The sequence below is a fragment of the Podarcis liolepis genome, assembly GCF_965112155.1.
Source record: "Podarcis liolepis genome assembly, chromosome: 17".
Lineage (NCBI taxonomy): Eukaryota > Metazoa > Chordata > Lepidosauria > Squamata > Lacertidae > Podarcis > Podarcis liolepis.
Genome location: NC_139571.1, coordinates 4,073,927 through 4,101,002, shown reverse-complemented (window position 1 = coordinate 4,101,002; position 27,076 = coordinate 4,073,927). Strand labels below are relative to the sequence as shown.

At 49.4% G+C, this 27,076-nt stretch overlaps 1 protein-coding gene across 1 annotated transcript in view; it reads left to right on the top strand.

The window, feature by feature from the left end:
* The window catches only part of BCAP31 (B cell receptor associated protein 31), a 39,009-nt gene extending 16,167 nt beyond the window's left edge, over window positions 1-22,842 (top strand). Inside the window, exons 5-8 of the mRNA XM_083482848.1 lie at window positions 2,729-2,864; window positions 12,297-12,423; window positions 16,701-16,801; window positions 22,132-22,842. Of these exons, the coding sequence (XP_083338974.1) occupies window positions 2,729-2,864; window positions 12,297-12,423; window positions 16,701-16,801; window positions 22,132-22,170 (403 nt within the window). The 3' untranslated portion in view covers window positions 22,171-22,842. The remainder of the gene's footprint in view (window positions 1-2,728; window positions 2,865-12,296; window positions 12,424-16,700; window positions 16,802-22,131) is intronic.
* The last annotated feature ends 4,234 nt before the right edge of the window (window positions 22,843-27,076 follow it).

Here is a 27,076-nt window from a genome sequence, read left to right as displayed (position 1 = left end):
ACAATGCCTGTGGGCCATAAATCAGCAGCCTGGGTGCAGAGTTGCATACAAAGGGAATGTGCTTGACTGTGCAGCTGGAGCTGGAAGTAGGGATGGGGGGGGGGGAGCTGTCGGCTTCCATATCTTTGCTGTGTGTGAGTGTCTGGCCAGGAGGCAGAATGTTCTGGTCTTGTGAGCACAGCCCTTGGGCTGCAGCTTCTCAGCTCACTTTCCCTTTCATTGTTGCAAAATGCATTTGTTGTCCGTGCTCAGAATGGCTATACAGAGGGAACTGGGAGTCCTGGGCCAGATCTCACTCCCATAACGCTTGTCCAAGGTGGCATTGCCCTTCCCTTGCCCTTGAAAGCACATTGACTCTTGTATCCTCGCTATCGAGAGAAGCTTTTCAAAAAACAGGAAGGAGCATTTTCTCCAGGCGAGAGCTGCAAACCACCCTTCTCTGGGCTTCACTTGTCATTGAAGCACTCGAAGGGACTGCCAGTGTTCTCTCGTTCCGCTTTGTGGCCTTGCGTTGGCAGCTCTTGCAGCCAGAGGAATCTGTGCTGAGGGCCATCTTCGCCTTGCACTGGGTTTATTGCCACCTCACTCCCTTCTCTGACCGACATTTCGGTCTGTGGCCTCTAACAGACAGTGGTCATCTGGTGGTGGCAAAAGCCTGTTTGACATCTGGCCAAGGCTGAGCTTTGTGGGTGGCACTCTTGGCCTGTGTCCTGGCACTCCCTTGTCGCGACTGATCTGCTTGGTGGCTCCTGGATGTGGCAGCCTGCCAGAAGGGCTTGTGTAATGGTTCTGCATGGTTCTCTATATGTTAGTCTGCCTCCTGTGGTGCCAGCGTGGTGTAGTGCAGTGTTTCCCAAACGTTTTTGGGCAACGGCACACCTGTTTACCGGAAAAAAATCTCGCGGCACACCACCATTAAAGCCCCGCCCCCGTGACGTCATTCGGGGAGCCGGCGGCCCGGGCCTGAGCTGGAAGGAGAGGCGGTGCTTTTCGGCACAAGGCAATCGGCCTGGAATTGTTTCCCGCGCGCTGCGAAAGGGAACAGCTGCGGTCGCGCGAACCCTCCGGCGCTGGGAGGGGAAAGGGCGGAGTCGCAGAGCACCAGCTGGCCGAGCGGTTGCGCGCAGCGTTGCGCTTTTGGAGAGCGTGCGGCTGCTGCTAGGGGATCCGGGGACGTGAGCAGGCCTGGCCCGACCCGGGTTGAAGGAGGACAAGCCGGCAGCGCGCCAAGTGAGTTCGGTTGCGCGCGACGGCCCCCGCTCCCCCCACCCCCGCCGGATCCTCGCCGCCGCCGCTTCTCGCCCGCCTCCCTCCCACGGCACACCAGCCTATGTCTCACGGCACAGTAGTGTGCCGCGGAACACCGGTTGGGAAACACTGGTGTAGTGGTTAAGAGTGATAGACTCGTAATCTGGTGAACCGGGTTCGCTTCCCCGCTCCTCCACATGCAGCTGCTGGGTGACCTTGGGCTAGTCACATTTCTCTGAAGTCTATCAGCCCCACTCACCTCACAGAGTAGAGTCTTCTTCTACTGCTGAAAAGGAGCTGCTCTTTGAAAGGGTGACGTGCAGTGGCTTCTTTCAAGTCCAGGAAGCGTTGCCTCATTGTTCTTGCTCCTCTGGTGGGGATGGGGCAAGAAGTGATAAGGCTAAGATGGAGGGAAGCAGTGGTGATAGCAGGTGGAGGGTGGGGAAGAAGCTATCTCTAAGCTGAGAGCCCTGGTGAGCGACAACCTCGTAAGAGAGGCCATATTTTGATATAAACAATTGCAGAAGGGCTGGCAGAATGGGTTCTCTGTGTGGAGCTGTGCCTGCATTGGCAGGGGCCACAACCACTTTCTGACTTGCTCCTTCCTGACTTGGGAGGCAGCAAAGGCTTTGGCCAAGCCCTCCATGGAGCCTGCACTTCTGGCTTTTGCTCTCTTCTGTCTTGGTGCGGAAAGAGAACTCCTGTGCTGCAGAATCTCTGCTGGTCAGGGTACAGACGATAGTGGACTTGATGGACCAATATCCTGACTGTATAAGGCAGCTTCTTTTATCAAAGGTTTGGGGAACCTTGACATGAAGCGGGATTGGGGATCCTAAGTAGCCCTATGGATAATGTTGGACTCCAGGTTGTGTCAGCCCCAGCCAGCATGGCCCGTGGCCACGGATGGTGGGAGATGGTGGTCCAGAAAGTCACAGGTCCCCATCCTTGAACTTTTGACGTGAAGCACAGTCTTCTCTACTGCAGTTAAACCCATGATCCTGTTGAAGGCAAGACCGGCCTTCCATTTTCTTACCAGTCTTCTCTGGTCAGAGACCAGGCCTTGCTGTTCTGTTTTCCCCAAAGGGTCTGCATGGCTCAGTCGTTTTATGACTGGAAGTGGGGGCTTCAGTGATCCAGCTGATAAAGCACTACTGGGTTCAGATTCACGTCTCACCTGGTTAGCCTTGGGCAAGGCCAAGTTGTGTCCCTTGCTTGCTTTCCCCAGTATTCAGAGACAGCCTTGGTGGGTAAGGAAGCTACTGTCACCCCCAGTTTCCAGTACAAAATCCTCCTTTCCCAAGGCCAGTTGGGAAGCCTGTGGCGGACCTGGAAATTGAACCCGGTGCTTTATCAACTAGGTCACTCCAGTGCCCTTTACAGCAGACCCAGATCTAAAGACCTCTCTGTGTGTGTCTTAGTTCTCTTGTTGACTTGGTTTGTGATGCCCTCTTTGAGCCACCTTCTGCCTCTGTCCTTGCAGTCTGCTGAGACGCCTGGTCACCCTCATCTCCCAGCACGCCACCGTCCTGGCTTCGAACGAAGCCTTCAAGAAGCAGGCAGAAGGAGCTAGTGATGCAGCCAAGAAGTACATGGAGGAGAACGACAAGCTAAAGAAGGTATGGTCTCCTGCCTGGCCCAGAGGCACAGGGGAAGCTGCCGTGGGGCAGTTTTGACTTGGCAGATTGCTGCAGTGTTGTTACAGACATGAGTTTTGAGGCTCCCCTCAGTTTTAGCAGCGGGTGGCCCTGCTGGACGCTAGTCCCTCTGCTCTTGAGGAAACACAGGTGCAGTGGCCCCTCTGGGCAGTAGTTTGCACACTTCCACGCATCCTCAGACTTCAGAGGTCTGATTTATGGGTGTATTGGTTGGTGTCTGTAATCCTATAAGGCTCTGAGGCTGTCTGTCACACTATATACGCGGTCCCCTTTTATGGCAGTAACCTTACCCAAGGGGTTAATCGCCCACTGGTGCCTTGTTTTTTCAGGAATACTTGGTGGGTGACTTTGACCTACAAGATTGCTGCACTAGCAAATGCCAAGCATTCGAAGCAGCTGGCATTGCAACCCGCTCCCTCGATAGCCTGGTGTTGGTGAGAGGCTTGCTGGCACCTAAATATGGAGTATACCTCAAAATGGGTTCAAGATGGTGTTGGCTAACCTTCCGGTAGCCGAGGCACACTTTCTGAATTTACATGTGAGGCAGGCTTGGTTCTGTCCACCACATTTTTCTTCAATGAAGGTGTGGGGAGGAAGATGTAGCCCACTGTGGCCTACCTGTGACCAGCAGGGGGTCTCCTGGGGCTTGGGGGCCCTTTCTTGGCACCAGGAGACACCTGGAATTGGACCTGGGACCTTCCGCATGCAGAGCAGGTGGCCCCTCCTCACCTGCATTTCCTGGGCTTGCCTCCCTCCAGTGAGAGCGCAGAGGTGTTGTAGGCCAGACTCTTCTGGGCAGGGGTGTAGCGCTATTTGCCAGCACCAGGGGTGGTGCAAATGTTCACCGGAGGGAGTGGAGCACATTCACCCAACTCTTGCTGCTGACGCTGCCAGGCAGGTGCTCATGCGCCGGGCAGGGTAGGGGCACAGGATGCTCTTTGCCCTTGGCACTCACCCAGCCCTCACTGCCGGAGCCAGGCAGGGCGCGACAGAGATGCTGGTTTGCTCCCCTCAAGATTGTGTGCCGGGGCCATGACCCGCCCCATCTCCTGGATGGCAAATATCTTTGCTGATTTTTGGCCTTGTGAACACTGGGATGATCTAATGAAGGAGCCAAGCTCCTCTGAAGCCTTACCTTCTGACCACTGGAAATCTTCCTGCTTGGTTCTTTTAAAAACAAACTCCCAAACCTTTCAGCGTCAGACATGGTGCTTGTGACAATCTTGCAAAGGGAAACTATAACTGCAGACCTCTGAACTGGTGTTGGACTGCAGACCCCATCATGCTTGACTGTGGGCCATACTAGCTGAGGCTGATGGGAGTTTCCCTCCAGAAATATCTGGAGGGTGCCAGGTTCTCCACCCCTGGTATAGGACATTGTGCTCTGCCAGGAGAAGTATTACATGGTGGAGGTCACCAACTCGGCACCCACAAGCAAGGTGGCACCTGGAGAAGTTTTCATTGGTGCCTTTGGGCAGGGGCTCCAGACTCGGAGCTTTCCTTTTTCTAAAGAAGGAAGTCTCTTGCCCTTCTAGACAGAGAAATAGGAAGCAAAATATGCAGGTACCCCGTCTTAAGAAATTTCTGTGAAACAAGCTGGACTGACTGCTCCAACCATTTTAGCCAATGAATTGTTTGGACACCAGGTTACTGTATAGTTATTCCTGTGGTCCTAAAGAGTTGCTGTTTTCCCCTCCTCTTCCGTGTTCTTTTTCTGCTTCAGACTTATTTTCAGGTCCTTGGAATTCCTGTAGTTTCCATTCCTTTTTGCCCAGCAACCAGGATGCCTTTTTCCTGTGGTCTGTTTTTGTGGGATCAGGGTAGTCCCTAGGAATCATTTTCTGCAAATAATACTACACAGTGAGTGAGTGTGGGTGCGTGCTATGGAATCCCTCCTCCCCACCAAAGGCAAAGGTTAGAACTTTGCAAACAGGCTGCGCCATCTCTCCTTCTGTGTGGGAGATAAGAATTCACTGCAGTACAATTGTGCACGTGTCTACTCAGACGTAACACAGGAGGAAAGTGTAGTTTGGCTGGCCAGTCGCTCTCAATGGCAAACTTTCATTGAGACCAGAAATCGTTGCTCTAGGGTGGCTGGGTGTGTTTCTGCAAGCTTTTGAATTGTAGAGTTCACTGTGCATTTATTTTTTGAAAAACAAAACACCGTGTGTAAGCTGGCTGCAATGGAAAGGCACCCCAATGAAGCAGGGCGCTGTGTAGTCCTGCACTTAAATGATGAAAGCGGTAATAACCAGTCTGCACTAGTGATTTTTCACCCTTCTACTTGAGCACGGGTGCCCGAGGCCTGTTCACACCCATCTTGCCCTGAGGGAACAAATACAGTCATACCTTGGGTTGCGAATGCTGCATGTTACGTCTTTTCAGGTTGAGTCCCGCGGCAGTCCGGAAGTACCAGAAAGGGTTACTTCCGGGTTTCGCTGCTCGCGCATGAGCAGATGTGCAAAATGACGTCATGCGCAGAAGTGGTGAATCGCGACCCGTACGTGCGCAGGCACGGGTTGTGTTCCTTTCAGGTTGCGAACGTGGCTCCGGAACGGATTCCATTCACAACCAGAGGTACCACTGTAATGTCTGAAAAGTCTGTAAAACCCTGACACCTGAAATATTTTGTTTCCATCTGCTTCTCCCTCTCCCTTGCAAAAGAAAAAGGTACCTGGGAGCTACTAAGTTCGCTAAACACAGGCTTGCTAAATAGTCCCACAGTCTTTACAGCTACAAGGCCTTGAAACTTCTGAGAACCTCGGCTTTACTTCATAAGAATCCTGAACTAGATCCCAGGTCTTCCCCACCCCCTCCTCACGTGGAGAGTGCGGCTGTGAAAGGCAAGCTCTGTCGCATGGCAAGTGTGTTGGAGTTTCTGGGAATTCACGGCAGCTGCAGCTTCTAATGCAGAATCCAGATTTCCTTAGAAAATAAAAGAAGAGCAGGCTTTCTTCCACCGCATGATGGACAAAACAGGTGAAAGTGCCGCTGCGTTCTCAAGTTTCAGCTTTGGAGGGTGGGGCTCCAACCTGGGGGCAGCTCCCTTTCATGCAATTTCTTTCCTTGCTAGCTTTTCTCCTCTGAGGCCCAGCCCTACTTTTTCTCCTCCCTAACCAATAAAAATAAGCATGGAAATTCATGGAATTTCCATTTGCAGCGGGGCGAGAGGCCTCACATTTGCCTGTGTACCAAAGAGCTTTCTAGCCTTATGTGTTTTAAGCCACCACCCGCCATATGGGGCAGGCAAGCCCCACCACGCTGGGTTGACATGAGGGCACTGCCTTAAATATGGCAACAATTTTTATGGAGTCAAATAAAAATAAGGACTGTTCATTAGCAAGACAGCCTTGACCCTCTGGATAGTAGGGTGGTGGTTGCATGCATCTGCTTTGGTGTGTCTTCAATCTGTAGCCATAAACAGGATGCAAAGATAAAAATGCAAAGCTTTCTCAAGGGCGGTGATTATGACTTGGGCTTTTGATAGTGCCCCAGTCCCTTGCGGCTGTTTTTGGAGAGCTCCTCTCTCCCCCGTTCTCTGGCACTACAGACTGGAATGGAATGGACTTTTCTATTCCAGTTAAAAGTCATCTCTTGTGAATTTTGCTTGGGGAGATTCTGCATCACAGAATGGGGATGTGGCACTCCGGTTTGGGAGGAACCCCCCCCCCTTTTCTCACTCATTTTCATAGAACCTTAGAATTGGAGAGTTGGAGCATCCTGCAATGAGCCAGGATGCTCATTGCAAAAAATTGGAAAGGGGGGGAAATCCTACCAATAAAAGAATGGCAAATCAAATTTTGTGAATATATATATTTGGCAAGATTCGCAGCATTCTTAAGGGGACAATCGGACAAAAAATTAGTAAAAGAATGGGATTGTGTTAAAGAATATGTGAAAAAACATTGTTCTGGAGTAAGTATATCGGGATGTAATGCATGAAGCTTTGCAGGGTTAAAGAAATTGAAAAATGGTGCAAGATAGAGGTAATCTACACTAGACACAACAATACAGAACGATTAAAAACTATGAGGTCTCAGAACAAAGGAAGGAAGTCAATGTTAACGATTAGTATGACGATATGGTTTTCTTTGTAGGCGTGATTTTTCTTTTTCTCTTTTTCTCTTTGTTTTTTGTTTTGCTTTCCTTTCACCCCCGACCATTAGATATGCTGACTGGCTGACTGGGGCTGGTGGGAACCCCTTACAGGCTTCCTTTGGACTAGCTTAGCAGCATGCGAAGGGGCCACAGGGAACCCACCCTAACCTGGAGGGAGGTGGGCAGATCGCTTTCTTGAATGCTGGCCCTGTTGCAGTATGTCTTGGGAGGGCTGTGCAAAGAGGATCAAGTGAATGCAGAAGCTTCTCTAAAAACTGGCTGTGTACACATGATTCCTCCCCACCCCCCAAAAAAAAGAATATTGGGAACTGTAGGTGCTGGGTGTTGGGAATTGTAGCTCTGTGAGGGGCTATGCTACAGTTCCCAGGACTCTGGGGGACGCCATGTGCTTTCAATGTGTAGTGTGTACTCAGCCCACATTCCTGGCTCCTTAAGGCCAGCCAAGTTGGAGGGAACTGTGTATTCTAAAGACAACGGGAACTGGTCGAACTTCTATTCTTGTTTGATTAAGGCAGTTTTATAAACAGCCCCTTCTTGGGTGTGGCAGGTCAGTCTCTTCAAGGTAACCAGGCAGGGGAGTTTTAACAAAAGATTCTGTGTCCTTCATTTTGGCCCCCAATTACTTGGTAGAAGAAGAAGAGCTTGGATTTGATATCCCGCTTTATCACTACCCTAAGGAGTCTCAAAGCGGCTAACAATCTCCTTTCCCTTCCTGCTCCACAACAAACACTCTGTGAGGTGACTTCCATGGTTCCAGTTACAGATAGGTAGCCGTGTTGGTCTGCCATAGTCAAAATAAAAAAATTCCTTCCAGTAGCACCTTAAAGACCAACTAAGTTAGTTCTTGGTATGAGCTTTCGTGTGCATGCACACTTCTTCAGATATCTGAAGAAGTTGGTCTTTAAGGTGCTACTGGAAGGAATTTTTTTATTTTGTCTGTGAGGCGAGTGAGGCTGGGAAACTTCAGAGAAGTGTGACTGGCCCAAGGTCACCCGGCAGCTGCATGTGGAGGAGCAGAGAATCAAACCTGGTTCACCAGATTACGAGTCCACCGCTCTTAACCACTACACCACACTGGCTCTCACATTGATGTGTGAATTCAAAGCTTAATTAATTAATTAATTTTTATAATGAATGATTTTAGAATGTTGTTTATGTTGTACTTTTGTACTGTTTTATTGTTGTTAGCCGCCCTGAGCCCGGCTTCGGCTGGGGAGGGCGGGATATAAATAAAATTTATTATTATTATTATTATTATTATTATTATTATTATTATTATTAATACCAACAAATTCAATGACATAAGCTTCCATTGATTTCAGTGGGTTACTCTGAGCATGATTGAGGTTGGACATCGCCTATAGCAGGGGTGGCCAACTCCCAGGAGACTGTGATCTACTCACAAAGACTACCCCCATTTTTGAGGTGGTGCAGGTCAAAGTTGTTGACTTTTTTTTTTAGGAAGGAAGGCCCTTTTTTAGGAAGGGAAGAGGGGGCCCCTGTTTTGGCAAAAATGTTGAGCTTTTTTTTAGAGGAGCAAAAGTAGTTGAACTTCTTGGGGGGGGGGAGCCAGTGATCTACCACAGACGTGCAGTTATATACCATTGAAGGATTTCTACTTTTTCAGATTGTCACAGGAGAGCTGGAATAATGTGTTGTAGCTGGTGGGAAGCAAATAAATACACAGCCTTTGAAGTTGGTTGACGGAATAGTGTCATCCTGCAAAACACAGGAATGAGCAGATGCACACTTTCTACGTCTCCATATAACGGCTGCAGAACACGAGGGAGGATATTTTTAGGTTGCCATTTTGAAAGCAGTTTGAATTTAAGAATCCATGCATGTTGTAACTTCTGTGAAAGGCGATCCAGTGGCCCTTGAAGTGGCAATGGAGCAGTTGTATGTGCGACACAGTTGAATATTTGTGTATTTTGAATCTCTTTCTCTCTCTGTGTGTGCGTATAAATATATATATATATAGAGAGAGAGAGAGAAATGTGGTATACAACATGAGAATAAAATCAACAAAATGTCCATGAAAGCATAAACACAGATAAAACACCAGTAAACCCTGATTTGTTAAAAAAGAGAATTCATATTACAAAGATCTGGCTTAGAATGGTATGGTTTTCAAAAGACCTATGGGCTAGTTCCTGCGAAACATCTACTGGCAAGGAGTTCCACAGGGCAGCGCCTGCGCCACTAAAGGTTTGGTCCCTTTTACTTGAGCAGTGGAGAGAAGCAAGGGGTTTCCGGAAATGGAGGGCATAGGATATAAACACACTTAAGGGCATTAAGAATAGCCTTGCTGGATCAGGCTACCCAGGAGGACTCCCCTGCTCAGTGCCTGAGGGCCCCAGTCCTGCCACTCACCAACTGGCCTAGGGCGGCGCTTGACGGGCTCCATAAAGGACTGCTGGCGCTGCTGCTGGGCAGAGAGGGCTCCGTTTTTCTTTTTTTAATTGCTGTTATTTTTTACCTATGTCATTTCAAACTGATATTAATGCTGTAATCTTAGTTTTAGATTTTTATTTATGTGGAAATTGTTTTCCATTTGGTTGTGCATTTTTGATGTGGTTTACAGTGGTACCTCGGGTTACATATGCTTCAGGTTACATACGCTTCAGGTTACAGACTGCTAACCCAGAAATAGTGCTTCAGGTTAAGAACTTTGCTTCAGGATGAGAACAGATATTGTGCTCCGACAGCGTGGCAGCAGCAGGAGGCCCCATTAGCTAAAGTGGTGCTTCAGGTTAAGAACAGTTTCAGGTTAAGAACAGACCTCTGGAACGAATTAAGTACTTAACCCGAGGTACCACTGTATTTATTGTTTATGACTTTTGTAATTATGTAAATCTTGTCATGTTGTCAGCCGCCTTGACCATTGTTTTTAACTGTGGAAAAGCGGCATAAAAATGAAATGCTGATGATCTCACAACCAGATGCTTTTTGGAAGTCCAAAAGCAGGACCGGGCCGCACAGCAGCAGCCTCTCTGGGCGCCTGGCTCACTGCCTGTGTCAGTGGAGGCAGAACGTAGACATTGTGGCTTTGATAGGCTCCATTCTCCATGAACTTGTCTTTTAAAACCACCCAGGTTGGTGGCTGTCAAAACACCTTGTGGTAGCGGATTCCACAGTTTTAACTGTTCTGTGTGAAGAAGCGCTTCATTCTGGTCTGTGCTGATTTTCCACCCAGCTTCAGTTGCTGTCGTGTCGTGCGCCACAGGCTTGGGCATCTCTGCTGCTCTGAAGGTCTTGTATAACATTTTTTCTATACATAGCATTGCTAATGTCAGGCTGTCGCTTTTGTGCTTGTCATGCCAGTGCTTGCAATCACAACTGCTTCTTCTCATATAAGACGAACCATGATTGGAGAAAGCTTATGCAAACCGCCCCCCCCCCCCCCGGAGGCTCAGTTTGAGGATGAAAGATTCTCCTCCTCACGCCCCCATGCCTTGTCTTTTCAGCAGCCATTTCTCCCTTCCAAAATCTCAGGCTTCTCTTTGCCTAGTAAAATGTCTCCTTTTCTGTCCTGGGCTTATCCAGCTCCCTTTGCACTGCCCAGAAGCAACATCCGTTGTTTTATACACTCACGGTTGGCATTTCCAGGGGTGTGTAGGCAGTATGCCTATTGTTTGACTGGTTATTATGGGATACTTTCCTTCAGGGATTTTTCCAAAGTAAGAAATGTTAGGAGAACGACAGGATTCAGGGTGGCATTTCGTATGCATCAAAAAAGGGAGAAAGTGATAGGATGGATATGAGGTGGCTGGGAAGTTTGTGGAACATGGCAGGCGAGTCTCAGCTAATCCAACCACAGGCTGTGTGCAAGAGGCAGCTGTCTCCCTGCTCCTTGGAGGCAAAAGGGTTTTGGTGGGAGCTGCTGCCTGGCAATAGAAAAGGGCGAGAGCCTAAATCATCCTAGTTGAAAAACTTTCGTAAGCCACTTCTTGAGAGCATCTCTGGGCTATAAAGCAAGGTATAGGTATTTCAAATGGGGCACTTTGTTGTGTAAAAATGAAATTGCCCAGGGTCCTCCAATAGGTAGAGCCCAGGTCAAATCTTGCTTCATCCATGAGCTTCTTGGTTGGTCTTTGGCAGGCCTCACTCTGAGCTTCCCCATTCTCATATGAGGATTGTTTGTGCAGTGGTGTAGCATGGGTTGCCAGTGCCTGGGGCCACGCACAGGGGTGGGTGGGAAGGAGGGAAATGGATGCATGTGCATTCAGCTGCCTAACGGCATCCGTGTCACCCAGGGGATCACAGAGAGATGTAGAGTCATTCCATTATCTGGAGAGGTCACTTCCTGAATCGCATGGAAAAGCCATTTTCAGTGGAGCCCAGTGATGGAAGCATGCAGCTGTAATGAGGCAGCATCTGGTGTTGAAATTTTGTGCCCAGGACATCTGCCCCTGTGGACCCCCCCCCCAATGCTAAACCACTGCATCTGTGTTTGCAAACTTGATGGCTCTGCATACTTGATGACTTGGTTGCTAAGCCATGCATTACTGCAGCAGGAAGGGTCCAATCCTTGACCTTCAAAGCATGAGGACAGGGATTTTGCCCCTTGCCCAAGGTTGAGCCTCAGAGTAGGAGAGGGGTAGGGGCATCGTCACTATAGTTCTTCTCCTCTTGGGAAGCCCAGCATCAAATGGGTACCAGTTTCTGCGTGGTTTCTAGCTCTCAGGTTGGAAGGAAACACGGAGACTTGTCATGCTCAGCAGATGTGTGTTTGCCATGCCAAGGGAAATTGTAGACCTCTGAATGTCATGCTGACCATCCCTTTAGAGCAGAAGTTTTCAACCTTTCTGAGTCTATGGCTCCCTTAAACAACTGCATTCTTTCTGTAGCACACCTGTGGGGCTCAGGAGCCCATTTATGTCACTCCTTGTCTGCAGTGCTGGCAGCCTCTCACCCTTTTTCAAACACCCTCCCTTGTGGAGCATTCCCTCAGCCTCCTCTCCTCTCCTCTCCCTCTCCCTGCTGCCGCCCCTGGTCTCTGAGCTAAAGAGTAATCCCAAAATTGCTTCTTCGGATTCTGCAATAGTGGTTTGCCTATTTAGTATTTTTGGCTGTGTCAATTGTCCTAGAAATGGGTTGACACTGAAGTTTTGCAAGGTAGGTTAGGCGAAAGGGTCAGGAGAAAAGCCAGCTGACCATGTACAGGACAGGGGTTTGTCTGTACACACACATTAAGTCTTGTGTCAAGCTATTTCTCATTGATGGATGGATTTCTCCTGTGTCCTCTAACCTTCTCTCCTTCTTCTCATTCAGCAACTGCAGCAAGCAGGGGTGAAAATAACAGATCTGGACACCAAAGGCGCTGGAGGTGAAGAAGAGAGTAAAGCACTGCAGGGTGAAGTGAAAAAACTGAAGGATGAGCTGGCCTCCACAAAGAAAGGTGAGAGACTTGGTGGAGTATGTTTAGCGCATGCCCCCTCCAGTCCTGGCTGTAAAATGACCTTGTGTGGTAGATGCCACTGCCCAGTAACTTATAGGGAAAGGGCATGACCTATTAGAGACCCTGGACTATCCCTCTCCCCCCCACATCCCAGTTGTGTACAGCTGGATCATCCGGGCTAGATGCCGACGAAAGGGTGATACACCATCTATTTATACTTCTAGAACTGTACAGCCATGCGCCTTCCTCATGTACAATCTCAGAATTCTGTCCCCCCCCCTCCTGCTTAAAAATACTTCACTTGGCATCAGACTTTGGGAATAGATGGACCAAGCCCTGAAGAGTTTGTTTGTAAACACTTTGGTTCGCTATAGTTGTGAGGATGCTGTTTTCCTTGCCCTACAAAACAATGTCCAACTTTGAAATTGGTCTCTTTAGTTATTGAAAAGGGAAATGATGATGGGGACCACTAATTGGTGCACTCAGGTCTTCAAATCTGAATGTTTGGGCACTGCACACACTGGCAGGTTTCGGACTTATTTACACCTTCTTTGTCACAGCTCCCATCAGTCCCAGCCTGATGCCCAATGCCCAGGAATGGTGGGAGTCCAGCAGAACCACAAATTCCCCCTTCCTGTCTCTCCTGTCCCAGTTGACATGCAGCATAGGCTGATGTAGCAGCACTTGCTCACATTGGTCCCAGGTAGCCTCCTGCGAAGTGGTTGATTCTGGCAGCAGTGTAGGTGATGCTGCTCTGAGTTGTGGCGCACAGTCAAGTGGAAAGTTCTCCTGCATAAGCCCCACTGGAATGGGTGGGAGATGTGTGAGAGCACAGTCACTTAGTGGGAAGGGAATGCTGCTGTTTGGTGCTGTTGGCGCCATACTTCACCACTGCTAAACCCTTCCCTCCTCTCCCTGTGTCTCTTCCACAGTCAAATGTATTTATTTATTTCTTTGATTCAATTGATGAATTGCTTCCCATAAAATATCTTGATCCGATTTCGCAGTAAAGACAATCAAACAATTCTGTATGTAAACTACTGTATTTTTCGTCCTATAGGGCACACCGGCCCATAGGACGCACCTCGTTTTTTGGGGGGAAATGAATAAAAAAAAATTATCCCCCCCCCCCCGTCCTGGCTGCCGCCCCAAGCCTTGCGCTCACCTGCCCGAAGCACGGGGTACCCTCCGGAGGGCTCCCCGTGCTTCGGGCGACAGGCTGCCGCCCCAAGCCTCGCGCACCCGGCGGGACCTCCTGCCGGGCGCGCAAGGCTTGCAGACACTCGCGGGGGCTGCAGGCTGCTGCCCGCAAGCCTTGTGAGCCCACGGGAACTCCCACCGGGCTTGCAAGGCTTGCGGATAGCTTCCTGAAGCCTGGAGAGCGAGAGGGGTCGGTGCGCACCAATGCCTCTCGCTCTCCAGGCTTCAGCGAAAGCCTGCATTCGCCCCATAAGACACATACACATTTCCCCTTTATTTTTGGAGGGGAAAAAGTGCATCCTATGGGGCGAAAAATACGGTATTTTATACTGGCAAGCTCATACCCAACAATGATTGGGAATGCTAAGAAACATCATCAAAATGAGTGCAATTTTGAAATCAGTGGTTAAAATCCACACTGTTTTGTAAGATTCAGCCTGCCATCTTGATTCAGATTGGCATCCGATAGATGAAAAACCCGTTACTTGACCTCAAGAACCATAATGCAAAATTGGATTACGTAATCCAGTGTCCAGATGCATAGGAAGCAGACAAATGATTTTCCAGGTGTCCTCCAAGAAAATTGTTTGTACGTCTACTATAATTGTTTGTATAGTAGATACGCAAACAATTTAAAACCAATTCTGTGTGTGAAAAGAACTCCAACTCCAATACAACTCCAACTCCAAATAAACGTTGCAAGCTTTTTTAGGGTAGCAGGGCAGGGTCTTTGCACACTACTCTGAAACCTTGCAATGGCATAATGGGATACTCTCTCCCCTCATGCTGCATGTGTTTGGAAAAAAAACCACACACACAGGGGGGGGGGGGGCTCCAGTTCTCAGTTGCAGTATCAACCAGTCTGAGCAGCTTCTCCAGGGCTCATTTCCAGAGCTGGCAAACTAGAGGGGTTGACATCAGTGCTGGAGGAATCCTGGAGCTGGGAAGTTTTGGGTGTCAATTGCCCTTCCGACCTTCTCAGTTCTTGGTGGGCTTGTGTAACATTCCCAGCTTCTCTTTGACTCCCCCTTCCCATGTGAATGGCACAGTGGCCAGGCAGGACTGTAATTGGTTGTGTAGTGTGCAACACCAGGCACACAAGAAGTGCTCAATATACCTTTTAAGTTGGTTGATTTTTTTAAGGTTCTTGAATTATTATTTTGTGGCTCAGATTTCTTTCTTTGGGGGGTGCAGGGGGTGTTTGGCTGGGCATGCCTGGGTTGAACTGATCTCTTGTCTCTTCTTCCAGTGTGCCCTCTTTTTTATAGCTGTTATAAGGGGTGCTGCGTTGTGTTCCTTCTCTCCAGTCTAACACCCAAATGGTGCTCATTGTTAAGCCACAGAAAAGCTGCCAAATTTGGCACAACTTGTTCTTCTGGCCCAGAAGCTCTCTGTTTCTTTAGCACGGTGGTCCTCCACGAGGGAAGTGTCCCATGTGCTGGATCAGGCCAATGGCCCATTTTTTCCAGCATCCTGTTCTCTCAGTGGCCATCCAGATGCCTGTGGGACGCCTGCAAGCGGGACCTGGGTGCAGCAGCAGCCCTCTCCCCTATTGTGATTTCCAGCAACTGGCAATGGAAGTGAAATGGCCATGATGGCTAGCAGTCAGGGATAGGCTGATCCGCCACAAACTTGCCTGATCCTCTTTTAAGGCTGTCCAAGATTGTAGCCATCACTACTTCTCAGGGGAAAGAATTCAATAGCTTAACTATGTGCTATTTGAAGCCAGTGAGGAAAGTGAAGGAAGGAGCATCTTCCCAATATTCTCTGAGTCTTCCTTAAGGAGCCTCAAGCCTTTTAGGTCTGCATCTGATAGAAACCAGCCTTGGGTGTCTCTCTCTTCCAGTGATGCTAATGCTATCGTGGGACGTGCGCCAGTTGCGCTCTGACTGTCTGCATCCGGAGCCTTGAAGCGCAGGAAGTGCAGCTTGCATTTGGCGCCAAATGCAAGCTTCAGAATGGATCTGGTCCCAGAGGGGCTTGCACTTGGCACACTAAATTTAAATTCAGCGCTGACCACGAGCTCGACTTTCGGCACAGATTGGCTCTGCTTGGAAAACTCTGCTGTGCCGTTGATGGCCAACATGCAAAAGGCCCTGAATGCAAGCTCCTCTTGCCAAGGAGCAACTGAGAGTGCACCTTTGGGCTCCCAATTGTTCCTTTGCAGATACGGCTTTACCTGCACCACACCTGAAGTCATAGGTGATTCCAGGTGTGGCAGAAACTACCCTGTGGGCCCAATTAGGGCCTCTGGTGGCTCTGTTGTGTGGGCTGGAGGTTCCCCTCCCATGATAGGTTGTAGGAATCTTAAGAAGCAGAACTGGAAGTGACTCAGGGAATTGTTTGGGTTAGGGTTCTGGTTCTCCGCTCCCGCAGTAAAACACTAGTGAATGTTAGAGGTGATTTGGACCAGGGAGCACAGTCCTAATTCAGAACAAAAATTTGGATGAGAGCTTATTGAGAATAGTTGAAATGTGCTTGTGGTGACATGATCCAATCAGTTATTTCAGGCTTGCCTAGTACTAATTACACTCTAGAACCACCATCCATGTCTTTGAGCGTTACTTTTTAAAATTCTGTCTATGCTGGTGGTCAAGCACAAACCCTGCAGTGGGCAAAGTGGCAATTGAGAAGCAGCCTAGCTTATTGTCCAGTGATCTCAGTTTTGAAGACCAAGAGGGAAATAAGTGGCTAAGCTTTATAGCATCCTCATTTGATAGCCACAGCTGATGGGAACATGGCTGCAGCCATAAGTTACTTTGTAAACTGTCCTATGACCTTTGGATCAAGGCAGGCATACAAATTTTATTAAGTAAGTTCTAGAAATCAAACTACTCACCTCAGTCCTTTCATGGAGTTGGAAGTCAGAGGAATGAACTTGGTGGAAGATCACAGCTCCTCCTCTGATCCAAAAGTCTGTGGTTTTCTATTCCTGGAAAACCAGGATCTGCAGTGATCCATTTTTTACACACAGACACATTCATGTGACTTGGCTTGCAATTGCCTGATTATCTGGGTCAGTTGGGATGTGTAGAGATTGCTCTGACCTGTGCTTTTCTTCCTCCTTTACCCCCTAGCCCTGGAAAAGGCAGAGAACGAGGCCCTGGCTATGCGCAAACAGGCCGAAGGACTGACCAAGGAGTATGACAGACTGATGCATGAACACACCAAGCTCCAGGTGCCAGGGGAGGGAAGTGGGGTTGCAAATATCTGTTCTGAGGTGGGAGGGAGTCAAGAGGGGCCTGGCTGGCATCTGCATGTGTATCTGGCTGGACTATTCCAAAACTCTAAAAACCGGTCCTCTCCCTGGCTTCCACGGGTTCCAGCTTGAGTTGGTGTCTTGCTCCAGGAAGAGCAGTGGTGTTTGTGTTCTAGGGCAGGGCAAGAAGAAGGCAGTGGTGGTGGTGTGATGAGGGGTTTGGGGCTCAAAAATCCTTTAAAAAAAGAAAAAAGAGTGTTTGTCCCATGAGTACTGTGGCTGCTCTGGGAATGTGAGGGTCGTCGATGCCAGCCTTCCCCAGTCTGGTGTCCTTCAGATATTGTTGGACTACAGTGCCCATCATCCCTAACCATTGGCCAGGCTGGTTACGGCTGGTGGGACCCCAAGAAGATCTGGGGACACCTGGTTGCAGAAGGCCCATCTGCTTGGTTTTAAGAGAAGGAAGCTTCTTGGTCTTCCTCTTTTCCCCAGCTTTTTTTTTGGGGGGGCTCCTCATTCCAGCCTTCACTTGAGTGTCCTGTGGACATTCTTCCTTGAAAGAGAGGTGGCTTCCCAGTTACCAGAATGCATAAATAGGGAAGAATGGGGTGACTCTCGAGAAGTAAGGTTTCGGCTGTGGTCGGCCCTTACAATGGTTGAGAGGGAGGCATCCCAAATAGGACCTCCTTTTTTCTTGCCCTGTGTTTTGTTCCTTGTTGGATTTCAGCTGTATGTGAGGCGGTGAGTCCAGCATGGTCACTCCCGCTGGGCAAAGCCAGTTTTGTGAACAAATCTTCCTCCAGATGAGGGCAGCTGAGGAGTCTTCTGAAGTTTCAGCTGTAACTGAAAATAAATGTGTGTCTTGCCGTTGTTTAAGCTTTCAGGGAAAGCAGGAGCTGTGTCCCTGCTGCTTCTAGTCCTACAACCCATGATTACCTCCTCAGGGGTGTGCTCTCTTCCCCCACCCCCACCCCTTGCACCCCAAACCTTTTGACTGTGCATCAGATATCCTTAAAAGTTAGCAGGAGCCTTCCACAAGTTCTGGAATCTTGTTGCTGACAGTCTCTACCTTCAAGAACATACATCCTTCCAGTCCTTGAATGTGTTGCAGGAGCTTTCACATGTGTGCATGCAGTGGGTGCTTCTGAACCTCCCCCTTCTCAGGGTCCCCCGAAAGTCGCTACCCCTGTGGCAGGAAGAAAGGAGTAGTCGGTCTTTTGTTTTTTGGGTGTGCGTGTGTGTGATTATGTTGATGAGTTGCTTTGGTACATTAATGAAGGTTCTTTCTGCATTCTTAAGGGAGGGCTTTGAATCTGTTGGATTACAGCTGCCTTCTGCCGCAGACCCGCCTTCTCTCCTACCCTGTGTCACTGGTTGGCTAGGTTTAAATGGCCAGCCCACAACAAACACAGCATACACACACACACACGTATAAAAATAATCCAGCTTTCGTTGCCAGGGTAACCTAATCTGCACACAGTGGCTGAGAGAAGCTGCCCAGCCTTGGTTGCGGGTTTTTACTCCAGCCTCTCCCATTCGCGGAGAACCAGCAAGGGGGAGGGTCTTGGCAGCGCCTGGGAATCCTGCCCGGTAAACAACCCTCCACGTTTCTCTCTGCACGTAAGCAGCAGGTCACAAGACGCTGCCTCACCTGGGAGCTGATAACAGGTGGGCGGGGAGGAACAATGCTGGGCCTGGCACCACCTCAAGGAAGTGTGGAAGGGGCTGGGCCCCTCGCTGCTCGGGTTTTAAAACAAGACTTGAGGCAGCACTGCCTGCAAAGATGTGGAGGATGTTTTTCTTTTCCCCAGGCTGGACTTAAACTCAGGAGTGAAGGACTATATACAAATTCATTAACAGCAGTTTGGGACTGGGATAGTGATGTCTGGTTCATAGCTGTCAACTTTCAGATTTGAAAATAAGGGATCAGCAGCCTCACCTGTCCCGGGGACAGGCTACGGGATATCTTAGAATCCGGGAAGCAGCAGGAAACGGCACTGGAATAAGGGAATTTCCTGCAAAAAAAGGGAAAGTTGACAGCTATGGCCTGGTTATCAGAGGTGGGAAACCTCAGGAACAGCCTCCCAACTATTGTTTTGGGACCAAATGATATTTTCTAGTAGATCTTAGGAGAATGTTTCTCTGTGTGTCACTGTCCTCTCCAGAAGCTTACTGGCAGTTCTTTGGAGTTGGGAAAATATCCCCCCCTCCTTTCAGTCACAATCTTGTGATGGCCCCCTTCCCAATTCCCACGCTTAACCAGCCCCTCCTGTTATCCAAGGCTGCGTACACACCTTGCGTTTAAAGCACATGGCTTCCCCCAAAGCATCCTGGGGACTGTGGGTTGTCATCGGCACTGGGAATCGTAATTCTGTGAGGAGTAAACTACAGCTCCCAGGATTCTTTGAGGGGATCTCTGTGCTTTATTTGTATGGTGTGTCCACAACCTTAGTCACCATTGGGCATTCCAGGAAGCCTCCCTTTGGGAATGCACCTGATCGCTTGCACAGTTCTTCCATAGCTAGTGACCGAGGGCTTCTCCCTTCCGCTCTAGAAGTTTGCAGTTGGGGAGGGTGGTTTTGGAAGGCTTGACTGGGCTCCAGACAGTTCACATGAGCTGAGTCTTCTGCGTTTTGCTTGCTCTCTGCTCCATGGTGGAGCTTGGGTGGGTTGGACAGGGACAGCAACCGCCTCTTCTTTCTCAGTCTTAGGATGATATATAAAAAAAGTTTCAAGGTTCTGTTGTAACCCATGCTGAGTAAGCCTCCTGCCTCCGGGGCTTAATTACCCCCCACGCAGCATCTTTCTGGATTGCAATGGGCGTTGCTCTGAATATCCTCATTCCAATCCCTTCTCATCCCCATGCTCCCTTCAGCCCACAAGTCCTTACTGAGCTCTGTCTTGGCTTTGCCTGTGTGCTGCAACCACCTGCTTTCCCCCTCCCCTCCCCAGAGCTGGTGTGATCCGGCTGCCAAGACTCAGTAACAGTGTGCCTTGCCAGCTGCTTAAAAATAGGATCTCAGTGTTGTTGCTATTCTGATGGCTCTGCAGGCTTGCACTGCTGAGGAATGGCACCCTCCTGCTTCTGAAGGGCCAGTGTGCCTTTGGGTACCTAGGGAAGCAGAGATGTCCTTGCCCTGCAAGGAGGAGGCGGAGGATAGGGACCTTTCCAGCTACTCACATGCCCTTGAGCATTGTTCCTGGGTGGTGATTGGAGGCTCTCATGTTGGCCTTTCCTTAAGGCTGCCTTCCCCAACCTGGTGCCCTCCCATGAGCCTCAGCACAGCCTTCTAGAAGGCACCAGGATGGGGAAGGCCATGTTGAGGAGGTGTGGGTGCAAACAGCAGCATTCTCGGCTGGTGTCTTGGGAACTCTGTTCGAAGCATATTTTCAAAGGGAGGGGAGAACTAAGTGATGGCAAATGCTAAGCAGTGCGTGGGAACTCCTCTCTGCAGTGAGGTATCCTGCTGAGCTAATATTTCACGCGCAGCTCTTCATCTTTGCTGCCATCATACTCCAAAGCACCCTGTACGTGGCATGGTTCGCTCTAGATACTGTTGAGCTTCAACCCCAGCCAGCATCACCAAAGGTCAGGGATGATGGTCCCCTGTACAGGGTGCTGATAGACTGCTCTGCATCTTGCCCAGACATCAAAATTAGGGGTGCATTGGCCTTTCTGCTCTACTTAAGTTGAGCACTACCGCAGCCCTTCAGAGGGAGAATTTGCAGGGTGGAGGGTGAGGAGGAGGAAGACTGGATTCTGAATGGGCAGCAGAATCCAGGACGATATCTGAACCTGTGTTAGCTGGCGATTTCTGGCCTCTGCTTAGCTTGGTTGGAGTGTCGTGGGCCGTAGCTGCTGTTAGCTTGATTTGCTCATGCAGCTATTTGCCTTCGTGGCCATTCTGGGCAGCTTCCTCCAGGTTGCATTCCTGTAGGGAGCTGGGTGGTCTTCCCCCTCCTTGGGCTGTGTAAGCAGATCCTTGGGTAGGATTGCAGTGCTAAGGGCTGGCTAGTTGGCAGAGAGCCAGAATGTTGCTACTGCAGCTGCTGTCCCTCCTAGACAATTGAGCTCTGCACTTGGGCACAGGATAGAATTGCATTGAAGTCCCTGGCCATCTGTGGAGGCTGGGGTGGGGGCAGCATTTCTGCTAAGGCAAAACTGTATTTTCAGAAGGACTGTTGAGAATGCCTATTTGCCCCTCAAGTTGCCATTACTGCGTAGAGTAGCAGAACAGGGCTATACCTAAGATGATATCCTTTCAGCCATGTGGCTCAGCCTGGTGGAATTTGTGGAGGTGTGTGTGTCTCAAGATGCCTGGGGCTAAGACTGAGCTATGAATGGGGAAGTCACCTGAGCCATAAATTCACAAGGTGGCCTCTCTCAACATGCAAACAGCCTTGATTTTTGAGCATCCCTAACTGGTCAGGGTAGGGAATCGCCACTGGCTGCTGTGGAAATACATTCACAGAACCTGCATTTCATGTGGCTGCTGCACACACTGACCAGCATTAGGCATGTACAGCACAGAAGCAAAACAAATGCAGCAGCCTTGAATGATGTGCCTAAGAATGAGCAGCTTATGACCTTGCAGAATACAAAGGACAATGGCTTGAATGGAGATATTGCGTCATCGGCCAGCAGGGAGTCAAATCTGTTGTGTACATTTGGGCATGCAAGGCCTTGTGACTTGCTTATTATCTGCCTGAAATGACAATGGACTTGTAGTTCGCTTTCTGCTGCAAAGTGTCCACTTGCTACCTTGCTCTGCTGTCTGCAGAGTTCTGTGAAATTCCAAATCCAAAACTATGTGTCTGCCTTATCCTGCAAAAGTAACAAGCGCAGCATGTGGCAAAGGACAATAAGGAATTTTGTTTCCTGGGAATCTTCACTTAAAGCTGATTTCCAGGCCATAACGGCAGCAACACATGGCTGAAAGTGTGTGTTTGCTGTCCTCTCAGAAGCCAAAGGGGATGACGGAATGAGAGTTCTGTGGCTTGAGCCGTGGGGCCCTTAGTGCACTGCATAACTTCTGGCTCCTCCCCATTACCAGCACAAAAATAAACCACTTGCAGAATTCAGTGTTTTTTACTCGGCTGCAGCTTTTGAAAAGGGGGGGGGGGGAAGCATGGGGAAACAAGACAACTGTCCCTAAAGCGTGTAAAATGGAGGGTGGTGACACAGGCAACTGTGTTAAGCCACTTTGCACTGGCTTGTCCAAAACGTGGCTTTAAAAATACAGTTGAATGAAATAATTCTCCTCTTATGTAATGCCATGTTGTTCCCCCACCCTCCTTGTTTCTCCCAGGAGGCCTGCGATGGACCAAGAGACAAGAAAGAAGAATGATTCCCCTGCTGCATATTGGTGGTTCTGGCCAGTCTCCACCTGGTTGCTGTACACTCATGTCTTTCATGGGGCTGGGGGCAGCCTAGCTGAGCCCCCTCCCCTCACTTTCTGGGCATGGGTTTGGGCGATCTGCTCATCCACCATTATTTGCTCCTTCCCCGTCCTGCACCCCCCTTCAGTGATATAGCTTTTGAGTGGACTGCTAACTCTCTTTATCCCTGTGCCCCTGCCCCCCCCAATAAAGAGACTGGATGTGAACTTACCAGAACAATACTGCTGCTTGACTGTTTCTCACAGGTGGAGGAGAGGAGGAAGAGGAAGACAAAGTTGTCTCTCTGGGGAGGCAGTTGGGGCTGGGCTACCAGGGCCAGAAGCATTTCATGGTGGCAAGGGTTGGCTGGGTCTATTTCAGCATGTGCTCTAAGGCTGTCCTGCTGTCTTTTAGCTGCACTTGCTCCCCCAGACTCTGGGTAGTTTCACTTACTCCATCCAAAGCCTGAAGGGAGCATGAGTGGAGCATTATGTGTGGTGCTTATGTGCTCCTGTTGATACCATCTGGCTGTGATGGGGAAGATCTCCCCCGTGTCCATAATCTCTGTATTTTTTTTATAATATATATTAAGGACAAGGTGTCTGTACAAAGCTTCTCATTAAAACTCTGGTAGAACAAAACTTTCAGTGTGGCCTCTGAGTGAAATGGGGGTAATGGATTAAAAAAAACAGAGCAAGGGGAAATTGATCTTGTAGCCCTTAATTCTGTGTTCTGGATTAATGAAGAGCGGGGGACGTTTGGGTTCTTCTGATGGGCTAGACCGAAAGCCCCACCCCTGTTGACTTGTTTCTGTGGCCAAAAAATGCCTGCCTTCTGGTCTGCTGGCTCCTGAGTCCCACCCTGGTTACAGTCAAGGTTCTGGTCTTTGTCCTTTTGCACTCAACGTCCGCCTCCTAAGGTCTGCCAAGGACTTGAGCAACAAGTTGCTACTGTGTTCAGTGCCTCACTTGGTGCCAAAACCATGGCCACGGAAGGGACGCAGCTTGTGTCTGTAAGTGGCTTTCCTGAGCAAAGAGAACAATGCACTTCAAAAAAGGGAAAAAGTGAAGAGGGAGCAGGATTTGAGGGAGGAGCGAGGGGAGATGGAATAAAGGAGTGCTAGGGAAAGCTCTCCCCCCCCCCCCCACGGAAGAAAGGAATAGTTTGAAGAATTAAGCTGAGGAAGTAGAAGGGTTCTGAAAGAAGAAAGCTGCATGGTCAGGAGTGAGAGTTGCCATGTAGATGACAAGGGTCTTCAGGATGAGGGACAGAAAGAGACTCAGAGCACTTGTGCCTCAAATGTACAAGGAGCAGGATGGCTCAGTCATCCTTGAGGCAGGAGCAATAAAACTAAAGGCCTCCCCACCACCCCCAACGGGTCAGAGGAGAGGTCCTGCTTCCCCCCTTGCTAGCACCAGGTGTTTTTGCAGGGGAGAGCCTGTGCCTCCTTGGTTTTCTTGATGGCTTGCAGACTGACGCTTTTCTCTTCAGTGCTGTAGGACAAGTGAAGAAGGGGTGTGTGTAGAGAGAACACAAAAAGCCCTGCTGGATCAAGAGTCTGTGGCTGGCCAGGTCCTCCTGGAAAGCCAGAAGCTGGACATGAAAGGAACCCCCCCCCCAGTGGCATGCGGTGAAATTTCTCGTAAGGGAATACCTCTGGTTGTGAATGGGATCCGTTCCGGAGTCCCATTCGCAACATGAAAAGAGCACAACCTGAAGCGCCGTATCTGCGCAAGTGCACAGCGTGATTTAGCGCTTCTGCACAGGTGCGAGCGGCAAAACCCGGAAGTAACCCTTTCCGGTACTTCCCAGTCACTGTGGGACGTAACCTGAAAGAACGTAACCTGAAGCAAACGTAATATGAGGTATGACTGTACTGTACTCTAATTTACCAGGAACATTCAGGGGACTAGCCTAGTCTCCGTAGTCCACTGACTGCATGCCACTGCTTCCCCTCAAAACACACACACACACACACACACACACAGTTTGTCTCATGAAGCTGGTGCAGAACAAAGTTTCTGTGTCTCTCCCTTTGATCACTTCTGTCAGGCATCTTGGGTGTATTCATTGCTCCTGTTCTTGCCCTGTTTTTCTCATAACTATCATCCAAAAAACTGCCCTGTCACATCCTCCTGAAAAACCAGTGTGGCCACCATGTTAAACTTCATTTTTGCACGAGGGAAGCAGCCCAAAGGCCATGTGGACGGCGCTACAGGTAGCTGCCCTGTCTTCCAAAGCACACAGCCAAAGTGGAAAGTTTTTGCTCTCTTTCTCTCCCTCCCCCTCCCTGCCCCTCGTCTTGGACTGGTGTTTGTGCCCTGGTGGATCTGTTTTCCCAGGCCCTGCCAGGTGATTTATCATGGCGAAAGCCGGATCCTAGCCAGGAGTAACCTTTAAAACGCTCCTTGGGCAGCCTTCCTGGCAGGGCAGCCGAGAGGAGCTCTCAATCGAGGGCCTGTTCTTTCTCTCCCTGTTGAGGGTGATTCTGGCCAGGAGCCTTGGCAGGAGGGAGGTGTCCCCATGCTTTTTTTAACGGCAGGATGTGTTTTTCCTCCCTCTCTCTGACAAAATGTGTGTTTTTAAAGAACACATTTATTGTGGACAGTGGGGAGTGGGGTTTTTTTAAACACTCCCCTTCACTCCCAGCCCAAAAAAGTTGGTGTTGAGCACTGGCTTCCAGCTCCCCAAACCCAACTTGTCTGTTCATTTCTCACATTCAGACCCTGCACTCCTCTGTTTTGGAGCTGCCTCAACAGCTCCCCCAAATTCTTTGATGGCTGCCCCTGACAAGGAGGCTCAATGTGGTTTGCTGCCCAGCACATGATGACAATCCCAGGGAGGAAGCGAGCCTTGAGCCCTTCTCTTCCAGCTGGCTCAGTTCCTTCTCCTCCCCTATCCCTTTTCCTAGAAATGGGAGTGCAGCTCCCAGAAGCTGAACCTCCAGGCTACATTTTAAATTCCCCTACTTGAATCTTGCCTCATTGTGCTGGTTGAGAGAAGGATCACTTGCCCTCTTGCAACAGCTTGTTCTTGGGGGTGTGGGGGGGGTGTAGGGAGCCGAAACACACCAAGGGGGCAGGTCTCTCTCCCATCTCATGTTCGCTGCATCACACTTCTCAGTGCTGGCAGCTCCCTTGGCCTTCAGTTGCCCAGTTTGACATCTGCCCCTGGTGTGCATGTATGCGCCACCTCAATTTTGTGTGGTGTGTTGCTCATGATGCACAAATGTTTGCCCTAGGTCTTATTGCCCACCTCAGTTAGGCCTGCTCTACCTACAAGCTGTTGTCTGTGTGTCTCCTTCTAGTCCTGACTGAACTGGGAATGAAGGCCGATAAGAGTAGATGCAAGATTCAGCTTCCTGAATGTCTTTGCCCCCTCCCCACCTCTCTACGCCAAGGGTGGCCAACAAAGGTGTCCTTGAGATGTTGGACTACAACTCCTGTCATATCTGGACAATGGCCGTACTGGTTAGGGCTGAAAGGAGATGGAGTGGAAGAACATACATGTTTCTCCCTCCCTCGTTTTATCCTCACAGCAATCCTGTGAAGTAAGTCAGGCTGAGAGACTCCTCACAGTGAGCTGCATGGCCGAGGGGACATTTAAAACATCTCTCTCTCAGGTCTTCATCTGACTGTCTAACTGGTACACTGCACTCCCTTAAGGATGAAAAACATACTTGGAGTGGTGTGGCAATTCAACACTGTCCAGCTTCTGAGCTGATATTAAATGCCAAATGGCATTTCCCCTGCTCCCCGGTTATCCCTGCAGAAATGGGCTTCTGTGGGGGAAAAATGGGGAAATCTGGGGCTTTATTTTATTTAACAATGGGACAGTAAAGATGGGAGTTCACAGTTTTTCAGTAGGCCTCTTCTGCAGGGGAAAATGTTTTTTTATATATATTTATTTAAACATTTAAAAGCACAGTGCAGTTGCATGTCATTCAGTGGCCCACATGTGCCAGCATGCAATTGAGTACTGCAACTAAGATTTCTGCGTGGCATTTGTTTCAAGCTGAGGGCTTTGGACTGGAAATCCCACCAACCTTGGCCTCAGCTCTAGCCTGAAGTACTACAAGTGGACTGTATTGCAGGACTGTTGTGAGGTTCTTTCAGAAGCAGCCTGTGGGGAAAATTACGACGGTTTTAGGCAAGGCAGTTTTTCAAATGGGTACAAAACAAACTGCATTCTTGAGGTGAAACAGAACCTGAGTCAGAGCGTGAATTCCTCTCTTTGCTGCTACCTCTTGTTTATGAGCGGCTGCACTGCTGCCTAATCACAGCTGTGCTACAATCCTGGATTCTTTTATTTCATATTATTATTATTATGTTTTATACCCTGGAGACAGAGGAGATTGTGGCGGGAAGGTAGTCTCAGGGCCTGGCTTGACAGCATGTGATTCTAAGCAGGCCTGGGCCTGGCCTGTGTCTGCATTGGGCGACCGGCTGGGAACCACATGGAGGCCACTTGTGAGTTCCATGATGGAAGAAATGTATTGAAATAAAATAGTGGGTTGTCACTCCAGTATGTCTTGTCTTTATGAGGAAATCCTGTTTCCCCAGAAACTATTGGAGAAGCTGGAGAAAGGAGGGGCAGAAAATGGCTCATGGTAGCCGTTTGGAATAATGGGATTAGGATTTAAAGTTTTGAAAAAGCTGGTGGCAGCAGCCATAGCCATTGGTTCCCTCATGTCTAGTTTGGCTGCCAGAGGGCTTATCTATACCTACTTTTCCTCCATGCTTTCCAGGCACTTTCCTCTCATAGCCATTTCCCCCCCTCTTTCCAGGCTCAGGTCTGAGCTTTAAAGCTGTGTGTCTGAGCACACTTTTTTTGCCCTGCACTTTGCCCCATGAAAACCCTCCCTTTACTGCAGAA